A 17,208-nucleotide genomic window follows, 5' to 3' on the forward strand; every position below is an offset into this window, starting at 1 on the left:
CCAACAAACTCAATCTCATATCCCGTCATCTAAGTGCCCTCTTCTCAGCCTACTAGTAAAACTGTTAGGGATAATTGCTGTGAATGTGGCAGTGGATGATGAATTGTTACACTGCTGACATCGAGCATTGGATATCGGTTGTTTCATGGGCTCTCAGCCGCCCTGCCTTTGGAAATGGGGCTTCCTCATTTACATTCATGGACGAGGGGGATTTAAGAGTTCCTGGCCATCAATCAGGCTGCTTATGCACAAGTGCCCATGTGCTCCTCGTCGAGACATTTAGCCGGAGAGGAAAAACAGTTGCACTCTCTGCAGAGGATGAGCCATTGTTTGCACTCATTTTATGCAGAGTGATCTGCTGTAATCCCAGTGGTCCGATGTCGTCATCTCAAATCGTGCTTTACACTTTATTGGAAGAGGATGGCAGTGTTTCACCTTGGACTGTGGCAAGGCAAGGAGAATGCACGGGGGTGCATAGGGGCAGTTGGGGGTATTCCTCGTGTATTTCATTAATTTAGTCTCTTTTTTCTTACATATGCAATTCTCGCTCTCTGCCTTTAGACAAAGCTGGATTTTTCACCTGGCCCACTTTCAGTCAGTAGGAGGAAAGGAGGCCATAGGGAAACACCGTCTGCGAGAGAATTTCAATGCACCAGTCAATTTCACCGCATGTGATCACCAAAATGTAAATTGGTTGCGATTGTATTACCAGCATCAGTGCAATCTTGAGTATGGATGCATGCCTGTCTTAGGTGTGTCCAGTTATTAGTGCATGTGATATACAGTGCAGGTCTGTAAATGGTCAGAATCAAATCAGCAACTCAAGGAACGATATTTGAGTATCTCTGTATTTGGCCAAGATTTAAGACCTAACAGGTGGCAGACACATTTCAAGGTACTATCCCAGAGTTGGTAGGGTTGTATTTGTACAGATAAAACATAAAGTAAGCACATAGAAGCACACAAACAGATTATTCCAACGCAGGCACAGGGGTTTAGAAACCTGCACTCACATCATAAAACATGATAGAATTATGATAGGAATGACTCATTGGTTTCCAAAATACAGCTCTGGCATGAAGACTCGGGACTTTCTTGTTTTGTTCTCACAGTGTATGAACACATATTGAATAATCTGCCTCAACAACCCTTCAATTCAGTCTCCTTATTTCAGCTCAAGGAAAAAAATGTCCCTGTTGTAATGTTCCCCTGCTATTCTTCTACACCATGAAAACAATACTGCACGCGCACTGTCTATCTTTGGACCAGAACTAATTTGCTTTATTACTGGCACTGACAGTATTTATGCTGTAAAGTGTAAACGCAGCCCACGATTCCTATTAGAACCATTTAGGAAACGCTCTTTGCTCATTCGGTCGCAAGGCGCGTCCCCCACATGCCATTTTCTCGCGTATCCTCTCCAGACGCACACGCTTATGTTGAGACCCAGTGGTGGGCGATGCTTCCCCTTTAAAGTGGAGCGGTGTTGGACAGTAAGTGTCGGGGGGGGGGGGTGGGGGGGGGGGGGGGGGGCGCACGGACGGGGCGAGGCGCGCAAAAAGGAGCTGTTAGTATGCGCCGCGATGTCCAACTGCAGCCCACGCACCTCAACTCTGCAGAATCATGGCGAGATATGATCTATCCGTGGGAAGAGCCGGCAGCTAATGGACGGGCGGTCGTGATGAGATGACACAGCCGCTGGACACATCAGTCAAACGGGGGAAGCGGGACAGAGATGAGGGACTCACGACCTCACGGCACCTTTTAGGAGGAGACCGGGAGAAACGGGGTGAATGCCTGCATGCCGTTTATCTGAAATTGTGCGTTATGCTCCGACGGATGATGCTTCTGTTTAGTTTAGTGCATGGAGTGTAGCGTGGCTGTCCACGACCCACGAGCATGTCTGGCACCTGTCACTCCAAACTAACCCAATAACGCGCAACTATACAGCCCTGCCATTAAACATGTGAATAACCCAGTGCATGGAACTTGGCTGCTTTGCCTCCCCCCCCCCCCCCCCCCCTCACCACCACCTTTATTATCAGCGACCACCAAAGGACTGCGTGATTATTCATCCACGTAATGTGTCGTGAAGATAACAGCCGCTGTGCATCATTGGTGTGTGTTCATATGGAATAACGGAGAAAAAAAGATGGTGGTTTGTAATATTAGAATCATACGGACCTGCGTGGATCAAACAGGTGATTCCGCCTCAAAGATCCGCTGAAGCATCTTGAGAGCGTCAACTCAGTTTTTGTTTGCACATGGCGGAATATTTGTGAGAATAAGCCCCCGTCAACACCACCATGGATCCATCATCACAACATGCATCTGCCGGTCACTGAGGGTAGGGAGGTAACCCCTGCGTCCTCACGCCTTGTCCCCCTCTCCCACTGATGCGTGGCAGCAGAGCCGGAGCCGCGGGTGGTGATGTATGGTGGGCACAGGGGAGCTGCTTTGACCTGTGGGGACTGACTCTGGATCGGGGGCAACTTTCTGCTCAATGGGCACCTGCAGTCACACATACAGGACAGAGCGTAAACAAGCCCAATGCCAGTGAGAATAGGTAGGACTTCTCCACGTCGCTGCTTTTATTAGCAAATTCCTCTGTGGTTGTGTCTCTTAGGTCAAATTAATATTCCTTTTATAGCTTGTATGCAATGGCTTGTGAAGTTTAAAGGTTACAGCTCTGCAGTATCACAGTTTAAATAACCGGCTGTGACAAATATCCCTGAATATAATCGGCTGATAAACTATTAATCTGTGACTTGATGACATGTTTCTTCTTTTTGGGACCCCACCAAGAAAAGAGGACATTTATCACAGAGATTGTATGGAGCACTCAGCATATAATCAGATTTGTTTGTTGTAATTGCACCCTGCGAGAGCTGATACAGTATTACTGCTGAGCATATTGATCCTGCAGTGAGCTGAAATGAGAGGGAACTCATAACCTAATACAGATAGACACAGTGGAGCCAATGTGCTGAAATGGCTCGGCCACTCCTGCCTGTTATTTTCAACTGCCCTGCTTGTGCTTGTTTGTAAGAAGGTCGTAAAAACATCACAGCGTTTCTGTGAATTACTGACAATTTAGAACGGTGAATTGTATTTGAAGGAATGAACAGACAAGAAATACGTGCTAAAGAATCCAAGTTGTTGAAAGACTTAGTTTTCTTGCTTGTTGCATATTAAATAGAACAAAACATATGTTGATGATATTAATATGTGCAGTCTTCCCTTGCTTTCTCTCCTGTTCCTGCAGCTCCCCACTGGCTAATATCCCCGAACCCACAAGTTTGGGGAATCGTTGTCTCCTTGAGCCCTGACGTGGCCCCACCCTGTCTGAAAGCTGCAGGTCCCACCTCCCTCCATCATGACGGTTGCGACCAGTGACCCCTCGGATGAAGCAGCAGCGCACCCGGGCGGGCCTCACGACCACTATGACCCTGAGCCGGACCACGATTGCTGCGAGAGAGTTGTCATCAACATCTCTGGCTTGCGCTTCGAGACGCAGCTCAAGACCCTCTCACAGTTTCCAGAGACGCTACTGGGTGATCCCAAAAAACGGATGAGGTATTTTGATCCTCTCCGGAACGAGTACTTTTTTGACCGCAATCGACCAAGTTTTGACGCCATTCTGTATTATTACCAATCAGGAGGGAGGCTGCGCCGGCCCGTTAATGTCACCTTGGACATTTTTTCTGAGGAGATCCGGTTTTATGAGTTAGGCGAGGAGGCGATGGAAATCTTCAGAGAGGATGAAGGTTTCATAAAGGAAGAGGAGCGACCTCTGCCAGAGAATGAGTTTCAGAGACAAGTGTGGCTGCTGTTCGAGTATCCAGAGAGCTCAGGTCCTGCTCGCATCATTGCCATAATCTCCGTCATGGTGATTCTGATCTCCATTGTCAGCTTCTGCCTAGAGACACTGCCAGTTTTCCGAAATGAGGATGAGGACATGTACAAATATCCATCCCAGTCCATGGACAATACCACCTACATCTATACTGGCTCTTCATATTTCACAGATCCCTTCTTCATTGTGGAGACCCTTTGCATCATCTGGTTCTCTTTTGAGTTCCTCGTCAGGTTCTTTGCCTGTCCCAGTAAAGCTGGGTTTTTTGGCAACATCATGAACATCATCGACATTGTGGCAATCATCCCGTACTTCATCACACTTGGCACGGAGCTAGCAGAGAGGCCAGAGGACGGCCAGGCCGGTTCGCAGGCCATGTCTCTCGCTATTCTCCGTGTCATCCGTCTAGTCAGGGTGTTTCGTATCTTCAAACTCTCACGTCACTCCAAGGGGCTCCAGATCTTGGGACAGACTCTGAAGGCCAGTATGCGTGAGCTTGGCCTCCTCATCTTTTTCCTGTTTATCGGTGTGATCCTCTTCTCCAGCGCCGTCTACTTTGCAGAGGCAGACGAGCCACAATCCCAGTTCAGCAGCATCCCTGAGGCCTTTTGGTGGGCCGTGGTCTCCATGACCACTGTAGGCTATGGAGACATGGTGCCAACAACCATCGGAGGAAAAATCGTCGGGTCTCTCTGCGCAATCGCAGGTGTGCTGACTATTGCCCTGCCTGTACCTGTCATCGTGTCAAACTTCAACTACTTCTACCACAGAGAGACGGAGGGCGAGGAGCAGGCACAGTATTTGAATACGCCGAGCGTGCCTAAAGAAAGCTCAGCTGACGATCTGAAGAAGAGTGGTCGGAGCGGCAGTGGGTCCACTCTGAGCAAATCTGATTACGTGGAGATCCAGGAGGCTGTGAACCACAGCACCGAGGACTTCAGACCCGAGGGCATGAAAACAGGAAATTGCACACTTGCCAACACGAACTATGTAAACATCACTAAGATGCGTACCGATGTATAATGTGAGCTACTAGGGATGGTTAACTTCTGTGAGAGTCTACAGGGATTGTGACAGGAATGTCGGTCCCTGCGTTGACCAATGTATGGAGCCCAGTGTGGGAGTCCAGAGCAGATGAGTGAGATTATCTTGGAGAAAAGGTCAGTAGAAAGACCTCCTATTCTCCCATTATCCTATAAGGACCTATCATTGCATATCATAGAACTGCTCCCTCTCGCATTTAGGACATTGTCAGTGTCTGCATGGAGTTAGTCGTACCTATATGAAGTAGTGGTCGTGCTCGTAACAGTAGCCAAATAGTAGCCTAACCAGTAATAATCAATATTAACAGTGTAAAGGGACCACAAGTTTCTACCTTCTCGCTCAAGCTGCCGCCTGGAGAAGATGCAAGATGACAATAATTCAAATGAGCTTAAAGTTTGTTTATAAATGTTATTAACTCACTTCTGATTTAAAGGAAAAAAAACAGGCCATACTATCGGCATACATAAGCGACTTTCATCGGCTGCTCAAACTGCCAAGGTCGTGACTCTGAGAAAATCCAAATCTCTGAGATCACCGCTGTTCTGTCAGGGGAAAACCAAGAGATGGAAAGAGAGCATTTGTTGCTTTCTCTGTGGGAGAAACAATCTGAGTGCACTAGCTTTACTCTCATACCCCTCACTAGATATTCTAGTCTAGTCAATAGTACAAGCTAGGGGCCTCTGTGGAGATATATTAGGATTCTGTTGTGTAATTCAGGACCACAAGAGCACACCACCCTCTTTTTCCTGCCAGTTATTCCATCTTGACGAAACTCAAGTAGATTTATCGTACATATGTACTCTCTTGCCAAGACTCTGCCTTGTTTTTCCAGTAAATGCAGGCTAGGGGGTGGACAGAAGAAACGTTCCTCTGAACAAAGTTTATGTCTGATGTATTGTTGAATGTTTCATTTGATTTCTGGAAATGTGTGCTTTTTTTAATCAACATGATGAATGTGTGCGTCTTACCAACTTTTTTTAATGGTTAAAACGTCTGATGTAGAAGGAAAGACTGAATAGATAGTGTTCTGAGTGAGTGCCTGTTTCTCCATCCTCTTGACTGTACCTTCAAATGTCTCTCTGACTGCCACCTGCTCCACTGTCACAGTGAGCACTAGTTTAGTTCGACTACACTGCCCAGCATTAACGTTGCTCTCCTTGACTTCACAGCATTCCATGTTTGTACCAACAGCTCAGACGAGATTTTTGGACCAAATTTGGTTTTAGATGTTTATTTAACCCAGACCAAATGTAAGCAATTTAAGGAAGAGCTCATTGATCAACCCAAATGAAAATGTCCAATCATTTTAAACCAGCGATGTCGGCCACTGCAAGTCTTCTTACGATATCCAGAGTCTCACTAGCAATACTTGAAAATGATTGATCTTGCCCAATCAAACTGAGAGCTCAACACACTACCTTTTAAGAAAGCATATGCAAATAGACCCAATATATACAACGGAGAATCATATCCATCAATTTGGTAGCACATGCATGGCAAATGGAAAACATACTGCTACTCTGCCAATTCTGAAAAAATACACTAACATCATGTTAGTTAGCTATTTAACATGCTAGCTCTGTCGTTTTCAGATCAACATATCTTTACTGTGGCGTTGTTGATCTGGTTTTGGTTTTGTTGTCAGTATTTGATTGTGTTGTGAGCATAGGGTTGCGTTGTGAGTGGTTGCAGCACATACTTTATTTGCCGCACATGTGTTTTCAAATTGATGACGATTTTTCTCCATGAACATGTGATGTGACCATTTGCATATGTTTTTTTTAGGTTACTGTACGTTGAGCTCTCGGCCGTCATATTGAAAAGTCATTCCATTGGGGCATTTTGCCCAAATAATGCAGGACCTAGCGTAAGTGCTAAGATGCTATTCTGCTATCGTAGAGCTGCATGTCCTGAGTATTCATCATAGCATGCATTAGTATGAATAGTATTAAAAGGGCAAATCTCCTTAAATATATACATATTTATAGATACTTGCGCTTTACGCGATATAAGGGAGATAGGTGTCTCGTTTAAGAAGTCTGAGTGATGCTTCGCATATATGCATCTTTCTACCATTGCTATTTGAAATGTTGTTGAATCCATGTGAAGTATGTACCCAATGAGGCTTGTGTGTCCATTAGAAGATTTAACTATATCTAATCGGGGGGAAAGGGAACAGGTTACATGTACGGAAACAAGGAAGATATGATAGATTCAAAAAAGACATGAGGATTGCCAAACTGACAGAATGATTCACAGCCCAGATGTTAACTAATGTCCCGCCCCAGCTTTATAGTCTTTACCATCTGTTGCAGTCACAACCCACTAACTGTGTGTCATAGTGAAAGCACAACAACAGCTACTACTCTGTATGAGCTGCCAAACCCAGTGGACGCGGACAGACTCAAGCAGTTGGTCAGTGAGACTTTATGCTCAGCCAAGTGTATCATAATGCTCAGAGGGACTGTCTCTGACATGCAGGTCCATCATGCTAAGTGTTGTCTGTGTGTGTGTGTGTGTGTGTGAGAGAGAGAATGAGAGAGACAAGGAGATTGTGAGAAAGATCATTTAGATACAAGCTGCTAGTGTAGCTTTTATAGACAATGTGGCAGCAGTTATCCAAAACACTGCTCTCCTCGACTCCAGGCCTGTGCTTCTCTGTATGTTCGACACCATCTCAGCACAGTGTTTACAGAGCGTGTTCATACTCAACACATGCATCTAGTATATTAAACGAGGAAAACTGAAGGGAATGTCCCGCTACACTCGCCAAAGGTGAGATCTACGAGCATTTGTTTTCGAGATACACTGTGGTATCAGCTACTGGGACTTGAAGAGAGGAAATAGAGGGAAAGTGAGGAATGATTTGGAAGGAAAATATGATGATGGAAGTAAATCAAGCACTGCCCACACCCTCCTCTTTACCAGGGTCGGGTCTAGACAGGCATGTATGAGGGGGCAGCCACAAATCTTGAGGGGGCATTGTGCCTAACCCTAACCCTAACCCTATTTAGTTTGAGGGGGCACAACATTTATTTGAGGTGGCCAGGCCCCCTCTTGCCCCTGCCTAGACCCGGCCCTGCTCTTTACTCTGGTGTATTCTTGTATTTCTCCACATTGTACTGGAAGACCTATGTGACTTTATGTGAATCTTCTGGACCTCCGTCTTTTCCTCTATTGTTACCAAGCACAAGGTTGAAGTGACGCGCTCTGTCGAGACAGGGAAGTTCTCTCAGAGAAACCAACACGATCGCACATCAGGATTTGAACCAAGGAAAACACATCTTTGCTGTAATTTATTACACACAGCTATTGTACACGTGTGTACACACACTGCCTGTGTGGTGACTTCTGCTGTCAGGAAAGACATGTTCCTGTGGTTATATCATACTTCAATACACACAAACTGACTGGACTTAAAGGCCACAGGTGGTGGTGAACACACATAGCCATGTAAACAATGTATTTAACAGTTATATAAAACGGCTGCTTTCAGTGATGTCTTAAAATGCCTAAAGCTTCTGCTTTAAAACGAGCTCCTGCCATGTACAGATCCCTATGTAGCAGGGAATCGAAGTGTATGCCTGCTGAACTAATCCAAGAAGCTAACGTTTCATAGATGATGAATTAGCTCTTAGGTTTGTATGCTCCAAGGACAACGAATGGAAATATGTTAAGAATTCACAAAGGGAATATTATTTCTATGAGAGCTTTAATTTATTTGTGTTGTCAGATGTGTAACTGATCTTTTGTTTGATTCCTCCATGGTTACGTATTGATTGTCATTATTAGCTCTTCTTTGAGCCTCACACGTTGCATGGGCAGAGGATTAACTGAAATCCATATGCAGGTTTTATTCTGTCTGTACTGTCTCAACACATATTTACCTCCAGACTACTGATCTCAATTACTCTAAATCATCTGCCTTCGGTCAGAAATAAGTTTGAATGTGCTTTACATAATCCACAGTATTCACTGTATTATTATTCTTAAGGTGGATTCTGCTCAGCTCCATGTGTTTGTTTACAACCTGTTGTTTTTCTCTACCATTGTAAAGAAAAAGACTGAACCATGATGCAAACTGTACGATGTAACATGCAAAGGAAAAATGGACCTGAACGCTTGCCATGCCGGTTACAAGGACTTACAGTGACTATAAACTGAAAGAGGCACTTTTGTCATTGAAAACCATTGTAAATGATAAAACTGTTATGAATAATAATACTACTAATGGTCTGATGATACTAATGGTCTGATGATTATATCAATAATAACATCTTTACAATAAGCTTCTCTTTTGCTTCTTCTTGTGGTTTATGAAATTGGAGTTGGCTTAGATCAGTTTGTCCCATCCATCCATCCGTCCATTATCTACACGTCTATGTTCCTTTGAGGGTCGCAGGGGCAGCTACAGCCAAGCTTGTTGCATGTTCATTTAAATGTGTGTCCAAATCTGCTCTTTGAATCAGTGACATTCAACTACAATGTTGTTTATCCTAACCATATACTTAACGCTTGATGTTCGGAATCCTCAGTATTGAGCAAAAATGTTTTCCTTATATCTCAGTCAGAGATTATTTATAGTGTGTGACAGATTAATTTCCTCTTCCATGATCTTAAAGCAAAGAACATGGTCATCCCGAGAAAGAAAAACGAAATATTTCATCTATCATTCAGTATAAATGAATGAAAAGCGGCCGCTCTCTGGTCCATTACAGACGATGTCTTTAAATCGACAATCGACCCTCACCTCCTGGATGTGTCCTGCTCCGCCCCCGTGAGTGAATCTTACGAACATTGTGGTTTACTGAGAAAGCAAAGTGGTCTATTTATAAAGCCGGCGAGGGGCAGTGGCAGAGAGGACGAGGCAGACAGAGGAGAGCAAAACGCTCTTGATTCGCAGTTCAACATATTGTGGGACAAGCACAGACACTTTGAGTATCTTGTTTTCGAGTCGAACACCTCTCCCCAGTTGCTGGAAATGTTTGCCTCTCCTCTTGTTCCCTGAAACGCTGCTGCTTGAGTTTGTTCTCACTTTCCCTCTCTGTCATTTGCCCTTCTCACATTTCCTTTCCCACACATTTCCCCTTGTGTTCATCTCTCTTCCCCTCCAGCAGCAAAGTGATGCACAGTGAGTGATCTGACTCTCCCCTCAGACGTACATTAGCAGGAGTATAATGCTCCCTCTGACCATCTCAGCTCACCATGGTTCTGGTACATCAGCTGAGCTCAGATTCGAGGCAGCCCTTCAGCTAACTGATTGTCATTGAATTGCATATTGACGTTTGCGATGTATTAAACATGAGCTTCAAGTTTTCCACTAGGCCAGCCAGACGTCCAATATTTATTTATTAGATTACCTAAAGTGGCCATGAGAAAATAATGAAATTCATATGTTACCGATGTCTTTTACGACCCAGTTTCTGCCATAACTCCTGTCATTTTGATGGACAAGAGTGTACTTGTGACTGTCGTATGAGGCAATGCCCAATGGGCCAAGTGCATAGCCGATTGCAGTATGAGATGATTTACAACCTAATATACAGCCCAGTTCATGGCTTGTCATCCTGAACTTTCTTTATAGCGTGCCGAGTTTCACAAGGGAAAACTTGTGTTCATATTGTGTGCAAATTTTTTTATGAATGTCTGTGGTGGAGGGGGAGCGCTTTCTATATCGTCCTGTTCACCCAGTGGAGGCTCCTTACCTATTCTATTAATAGCAATAGGTTTCCTTTCTGGTTGAAGGGAATGCCTGCTTCTGGCTGTAAATACTCAAACAGCCGGTGGATTCTGTATATTCCACGGTTGATTTTATTGGATTTGTAGTAAATCTTGAACACAACTGAAAAAAAAGGTTATTTTTAAATCAGTATATTAGATGCGGGGATGAGGTGACCGAAATGGAAGGTGGATAATAGGATGGGTGGACTGGGAGCTGGGTTGGATTTTGAGTAGATGAGAAGGTGGACGTATCAGTAAAGAATGTCACTGGGGAGCTCCGGCCTGTCAATGAGTTTAATGAGCTGAATTGATTTATGGGTTTGGCCCACATTCTGTCGGCTGCTGTCCATCATAAACCTTTACTTACAGCAAAACACAGCAATGCAACAGTCTTAAATATTGTCTTGAAATATATTTATAGTAAAAGAAATAGCTGTTTATAAAATGATACATTTTTTTAATCATATTATTTGGTATGTGGTTACACAAATATTACATTTAAAAAGATTTGGAGTGAGGCTCAGACAGTCGTTACAGCTACAGTATATACATACATATATATATGTATGGGTATGTTTATGCATAGAGAAGTTTGCAATTCACAAAATTCTTTATTTCATCTGATCGTTGCAGGTGTTGTAGACACACATTCATACAGAAAATAATAAAAAATATAAGAGAAAGGAGGCATTCCCCCTAAACATAAAAGAAACCTATAGCTCATAATCTTTTCTGCAATTTTTGTTTCTTGCCTTTATGTATCAGTAGGATCCTGAGAGGCATAAACAGGTGATTTGCATACAGCTGTTTACTTAGCGCTGCTGTGAGCTTAACAGGCTAAAACAGTGTCAAAGATTGTGTACATGTCTTTTCAGCAGGTTTTATAATGTGTGACGGAAACAGACCGCACCTTTCTCAGCTAATGGGTATTAATAAAGAAAAGAGCAATGATGATATATCTACAAATATAATAAAGCTTTAGCAAGTCAGCCTGGACTGACATCTGCAGAGATGAAACTGAACCCTGTGCATGTACGTTGCTTCACAGTAAAGACAGATATGAGGGCTTCTTTACTCTCTAAGTCTAAACAGTTTATAGAATCATCTGAACGGAGGTAAACCTGCAGTCCCCTCCATCAAACAGCTGCACAAGGATCTCTAGTGGAAGGGTGAGCAGATGGAGGACCTCCTTAAAAGTTTCCACTTCACTGTCGGTCTTTATGGAACTTTCTGGTCTGACAGGTCAGTCTTGCAGGAGCCATATATTTGATTTGTATTTTCCAATTCTTTTTCCTCCTGAGCTTGAGGTGTGTTTGTGTTGAAGGCCAGAGGACGTTTAAGATCATCCTGGTTATCACAGACTTACGGCTGAGGTAGAGCAGAAACAGTTGTTGACCATGTTCTAAAAGCCTTTACATTTGTTCCATTCAATTGAATTGAATTTTATTTTATTTTATTTTATTATCAAGGCACTTAACATAGTAGGGTGAAGACCTTAGAAATTGTAGTTTATAGTCTCTGCGGAAAGCATATTGGGAGTGACGGACACCAAAGAAAATAAATGCAGTGTTTTATAAATCAGCTAAATGAACCTGCAGGTTCTGGTGTTTCACATCAGCAGACACCTGGCAGCGCCACAGACAACTGATTGGTATCGATTCACATTTTGCTGTTAGATTGTAGGGCAAGGTCTGTAATTATATCTCACTTTTCTCTTCTTGTTAACCAACCCCGCTCTCTCTCCTGATCCAGAGCAGCAAACAGAGCTCATTCAGCAACCAGTGGCCTTCCAGTATTATTGAATCCTCATTCATGAATCCACAAATCCACTTGCTCTTAGCCTTTCTGCCACCTAGTGTCCACGTAGAGACATGATTATATCTGCAGATTCTGAACTGGAATAAGTTTCTCACCCTCCTCGTGTGATACTGTGCAGCAGGATCTGAACCTTGATTCTGTGTTTTTCAACAAACAAAATTAACCCAATTCTTATGCAGTAAAGGCTGAACTGTGACTGCTGCATTATACAGTTTATAATTGGTACACTGTGATATTCAAACTTTGAAAAGCTCATCTTACAAAATTTCTTATTTTGCTTTTTGTAGAAAGACAATGGTTTTGGTTATTATGCTTTATCACAGTAAAAAAAGAGCCCAGAGCCCAAACATAGGACGTGTCACTACCAAAAAAGATAAACTGTTCCCGTAATGCATTCACAAGCAGCCGGACAGGCCGTGTCCTCTGATGGTAAAACGTGCTGATGAATACTAAGGATTCTTCTACTGCCGACTGACTGAGATAATGTGGAGAGGCAGGGTTGTGTGTGCGTGAGTGTGCATGAGGCTGAGTACGATAATGGTCACCTCTGTGAGGACGCAAGCAGATGATATCCACTTCCTCTCCCCCTCTCCCCCTCTCCATACCTCCACCCACTCATTTCTCACAGACATGAAATTGGGGGCTTAAAATATCTCATCCGTATAAATAATTCATAAACTCAAAAAGAAACCCACATTCTACAATCCATTCTAGTTTCCTGTTCTCTTTCCCATCTTTCCCCTGCAGGTGGGATTTTACTCCTCTGTTTTGCAGCTTCATTCTTTGTTGAATGAATGATTTTCTACCTAAATGTTGCTTTAAAATGGTAAATACACAGATTTGCATATGCGCTCACACAGACACACTAGACAAACACACACACACACACTCTCTCTCCCCTGCAGATTTGCTCTTAGCTTTATTCCTCTCAGCGTATTGATCAAGAATGCATCAGAGGTGAATTAATGGGTGGTGATTGGAGAGCATTAGCAGTCAATGGTTACTTAGCTAAAGGTTGCATTTACTTTCCCTCCATCTGCCTGGTATCCTGTGTTCAATCCCAACCAAGGAAGAATATAACTTTTTTTTTTTTAAGAATAATTATGTTACGGCATCTTTTTATTATATCACTAAATCTGTGATACATTTAAAGCATGTAATATCGAATTACCCATTCAATCTCAACCTTTTGGATTCCACCGTAGAGTAGAGTTCACGTAAGGTTCACATAGAGCAACAAAGGAAAATAAATGCAAAACGAATTTAGCAGATTTACAAACGAAAATCTTTCAGATATTATCTTTGTTGTCGTCTCCCTTGTCATCTCGACAGCTTTGTCTCTGAAGATGCAAAGCCGCCGTTCTCTCTTTGGCATGTATTTTGTGACTCTAATGGGAAAGAAGAGTAGACACAGAGTGTTGGCAGTACAACAGCTTTGGGAGGAATTGGAAAAACAGAGAAGATGAGAGAAGAGCAGGAGATCAGGCCTGTGTAGTGGAGGATTCCTGGAAGGAGACAGCGCAACTTATGAATATGGATGGAGGTGGAAACACAATCAGAAAACACAGTGAGAAATATGCAGACTTGTGTGGCTGCTTAAACTGGGAAATAGCAGTGCGATACATGGGGAGGAACAGATGTGGAGGTGAACGACTTAACAGCAGTCACCTCCACCAAGGCCGGACAGTGGCCTCATGAAACCACATTTACTGTAAATCAGCTAGAGCTTGATTCTTATTTGGATCCATACCAAATTGCTTGCATTCATCCGCATCAGTCCACAATTCAAATGATTATGTTCATAAATATTCATTATTAATATTCTCTAAGTAATCTGTGAAAATGTCTTTGTCCAGATCTGTGTCAATATTGACAGCCATCTTTCTTGGCCCATGTCCCGTCCAATGCCATCTACATTTTATGGAAATCTGTTTTGGATGGCAATGTTTTGGAGTTTTTGGATAACGTTCATGTGAATGGCATCAAACAATTGATATAAAGAAATTTTGACTTTTTTTTTTCTGATTTTAACCAAATTAATAAAACCTGTGTGTTAGATAGAGAAAACAATTGGTGGCAGTGCAGCTTCAATCTAAATCAGTGGAAATATCCTTGCACAAAATGAAGGGGGATATATCACAATCAGTCAGTGATTCATTTGTTCTTTCTTTTACCTGGCAAAAATTATTTTATACCAAACACAACTTAAATAAGTCAGACAAACAAACAATCTTAACAAAAGCCTTCTGGAATTAAGGCCTGGAGAGTGAATTTTAAAAATGCAGTGCCACCATTAGCCTACAGAGGGAGACCTATCCACATTCTAAAGTCATCTCCATGTGGCTTTGTAATGATCCAGGTTCCGGAGCATCTCAACCCCCAAGAGGCTGGATGCAGGTCCAGGGGTCAGGGGGTCATGGTCAAGGGGAAACCTTGATGCCGTTTAAAACAGCGATGATGGGAGATGAATATATAAGCAAGGCAGCGTATTGATCTTCTTCAACCACAGAGAGTTTGACCTGCACTTACTTAATAATACACAATAGATGATAAAGTGGTGCAGGTAGAACTGTCAGTAGATGAAGGGTTGATGGCTCGCAAGAGTATTAATCTTAAAACCACACTACCATTCCCACTGTGCCCACTGTGAGACTTTCTGGTTACTTAAATCACCCCTGGCCCTGAAGTAATGGATGTGGGGAGGCACAATCCACAATTCTGCACAGTTCAGCATTAAAGAAAAATGATCATCATCCATAGGGTCTTTTAAGCAGGAATTTTATTGATTTAACAAATCAATAGCGTTCACAGGTCTTTGGGGAAGAGTTTCTGTGTTTGAGTCCGCATGCCTCTGATATGCACCTCTGGAGCCGCGATCGCATCTGGATCACAGCGGATATTTAGGCTAAAAACTTGGTGTAAATTACCTCGTTCTGACTCAGATTTGAATACCGGGTCTAACGGGCACTTGGGTGACACCATGAGAGCAGAATGGAGGCATTTCATGTGTATTTCTGTTGTTTTTTGACGTTTGCAGAATCGGCCACCATTTAGACCTATTTTGGATTTGGCAGCATCGCCGTTTACCCCTGCAACAAAAAGTAATTAGATAATGAGTGCATTTTTATTTTTCGGTGAACTATCCATTTAAAGTCCATATTGTTGTAAGATGGAAATTGTGAATGTGTCCTTCGAGCATTGTGATGAAAAATGAAAGGATATATTGAAAGATAGCATCTCTCTCTCTCTCTCTCTCTCTCTCTCTCTCTCTCTCTCTTCTCTCTCCTCTCTCTCCTCCCCTCCCTGGGGATAAACAGATATCCACAGGCTGCAGCTTTGGTTGGAGGACGAAGAAAACCAAAATAGACCAACAGGGCTTTTGCCAGCGGGGAATTGGCCAAATTAAAACGTAAGCATGCAGTGGTTATATCATTGTCACATCTGGCCGGGCCACCTCCACCGCGCCTGCTGTCGGTGCGGTCAACCCGGGGGCGACAGGAAGTACGTGGGGGTCAGTGGATCCGGTGCGCACTGACCATGCCTCCGGCCCGGCCCGGAGCGCACACAACTTTCGCCAGCCAAACCCGGGCATGTGCGGGGATCGTGACGGGACTGAAGGTAGGTTCCTTTTTTCCCACTTCTCCTCCGTGCGTCCGTCCCTGACTTCTCATGTGTGAGCCGTCACCACCGTGCGCGTTGTCTTTCATACAACCAGCTGTTGCACGGTCGCGCTACTTAAGTGTGTGGCTGGAGCAACAGAGAAAGCACACCCGCCTTCTTTCACTGCAGAATAAAGGATGGAAACTTTATTCTTTATAAAAAACAGACCAGAGGAAATAGGGGCTGCTCTTTCCTTAAAAACAATTAAGGAATTATTCTTCCATCAATCTGGACAAAGCTCTCATGTTTCCCCTCCCTGATTTAAGGAGGTGCTGAAAACAAATCAAACCCTCCTCAGTGAAGTATTTAGCCTAAATCATAGTTCTTTAATTGGTAAATTGTACCTGTGCAGTTCTCTGTTAATGTTTCTCAATAATAATTCAATTTAAGAACATGTATAAAGAAACAATGAATGAAACCGTATGAAGTTATTAAGGATCATTCATTTTATGAAGTTGGCTTTTTATTAACGGATAGTAAATTTGTTATATGTGATTTTTGAAAAGAAAGGAAATCAAAAAAGTTATGACCATATATATTTATGTTACACTCAAAATATAATTATGCCTCTAACGTTGACTTTGTGTAAGTCAATTACATGTTAAATCTCCATTTAACTTTATAACATTAGTTCAATGTTAAGGGCCACTTGTTTTCTATCATGTTGAGTTAGTGTGGTTAAATCAAATAATTCGAGAACTTCTACACAAAACATATGGAAATGTAATAAATGTTATAAATTGACATGAAGCCAACTATTAAGGCATAATTATGTTGTTATTAAGAGGATGATTGTTTTCGATTTTTTTCTTCCTGCTCATTTTTTGTCTATAAGTGTGTATGTGTAAAGGTTTTATTTGTATAATTGATTTGGACAACACTGAAATGGACGATATAAACTAATATCACGTAGGCTGCAGGACAGGCATATAGCTTCCTCTCCTCTGATACTGAATTAGTATCAAGCACCTCGGCTTGATTTCTTTCTCAAAAAACCGGCCTTCTTAAAAAGTAAAATACAGCTGTTACAGAAACAAGTAAGAAATAGTTGAATTGTCGGCTCTGTGATGGAGACCGAAAAGTGAAGAGCTCCTCTAATACCTACCTGA

General features: G+C 42.8%; 1 protein-coding gene across 1 annotated transcript; it reads left to right on the forward strand.

Moving 5' to 3' along the window:
• Positions 1 to 3,376: 3,376 nt before the first annotated feature.
• Positions 3,377 to 4,993, forward strand: kcna2b (potassium voltage-gated channel, shaker-related subfamily, member 2b). Its single transcript, XM_053424736.1, has one exon. The coding sequence runs from the start codon at positions 3,377 to 3,379 to the stop codon at positions 4,877 to 4,879; it is 1,503 nt and encodes a 500-aa protein (XP_053280711.1). The 3' UTR covers positions 4,880 to 4,993.
• The last annotated feature ends 12,215 nt before the right edge of the window (positions 4,994 to 17,208 follow it).

Source organism: Pleuronectes platessa, chromosome 6, assembly GCF_947347685.1.
Source record: "Pleuronectes platessa chromosome 6, fPlePla1.1, whole genome shotgun sequence".
Classification (NCBI taxonomy): Eukaryota; Metazoa; Chordata; class Actinopteri; order Pleuronectiformes; family Pleuronectidae; genus Pleuronectes; species Pleuronectes platessa.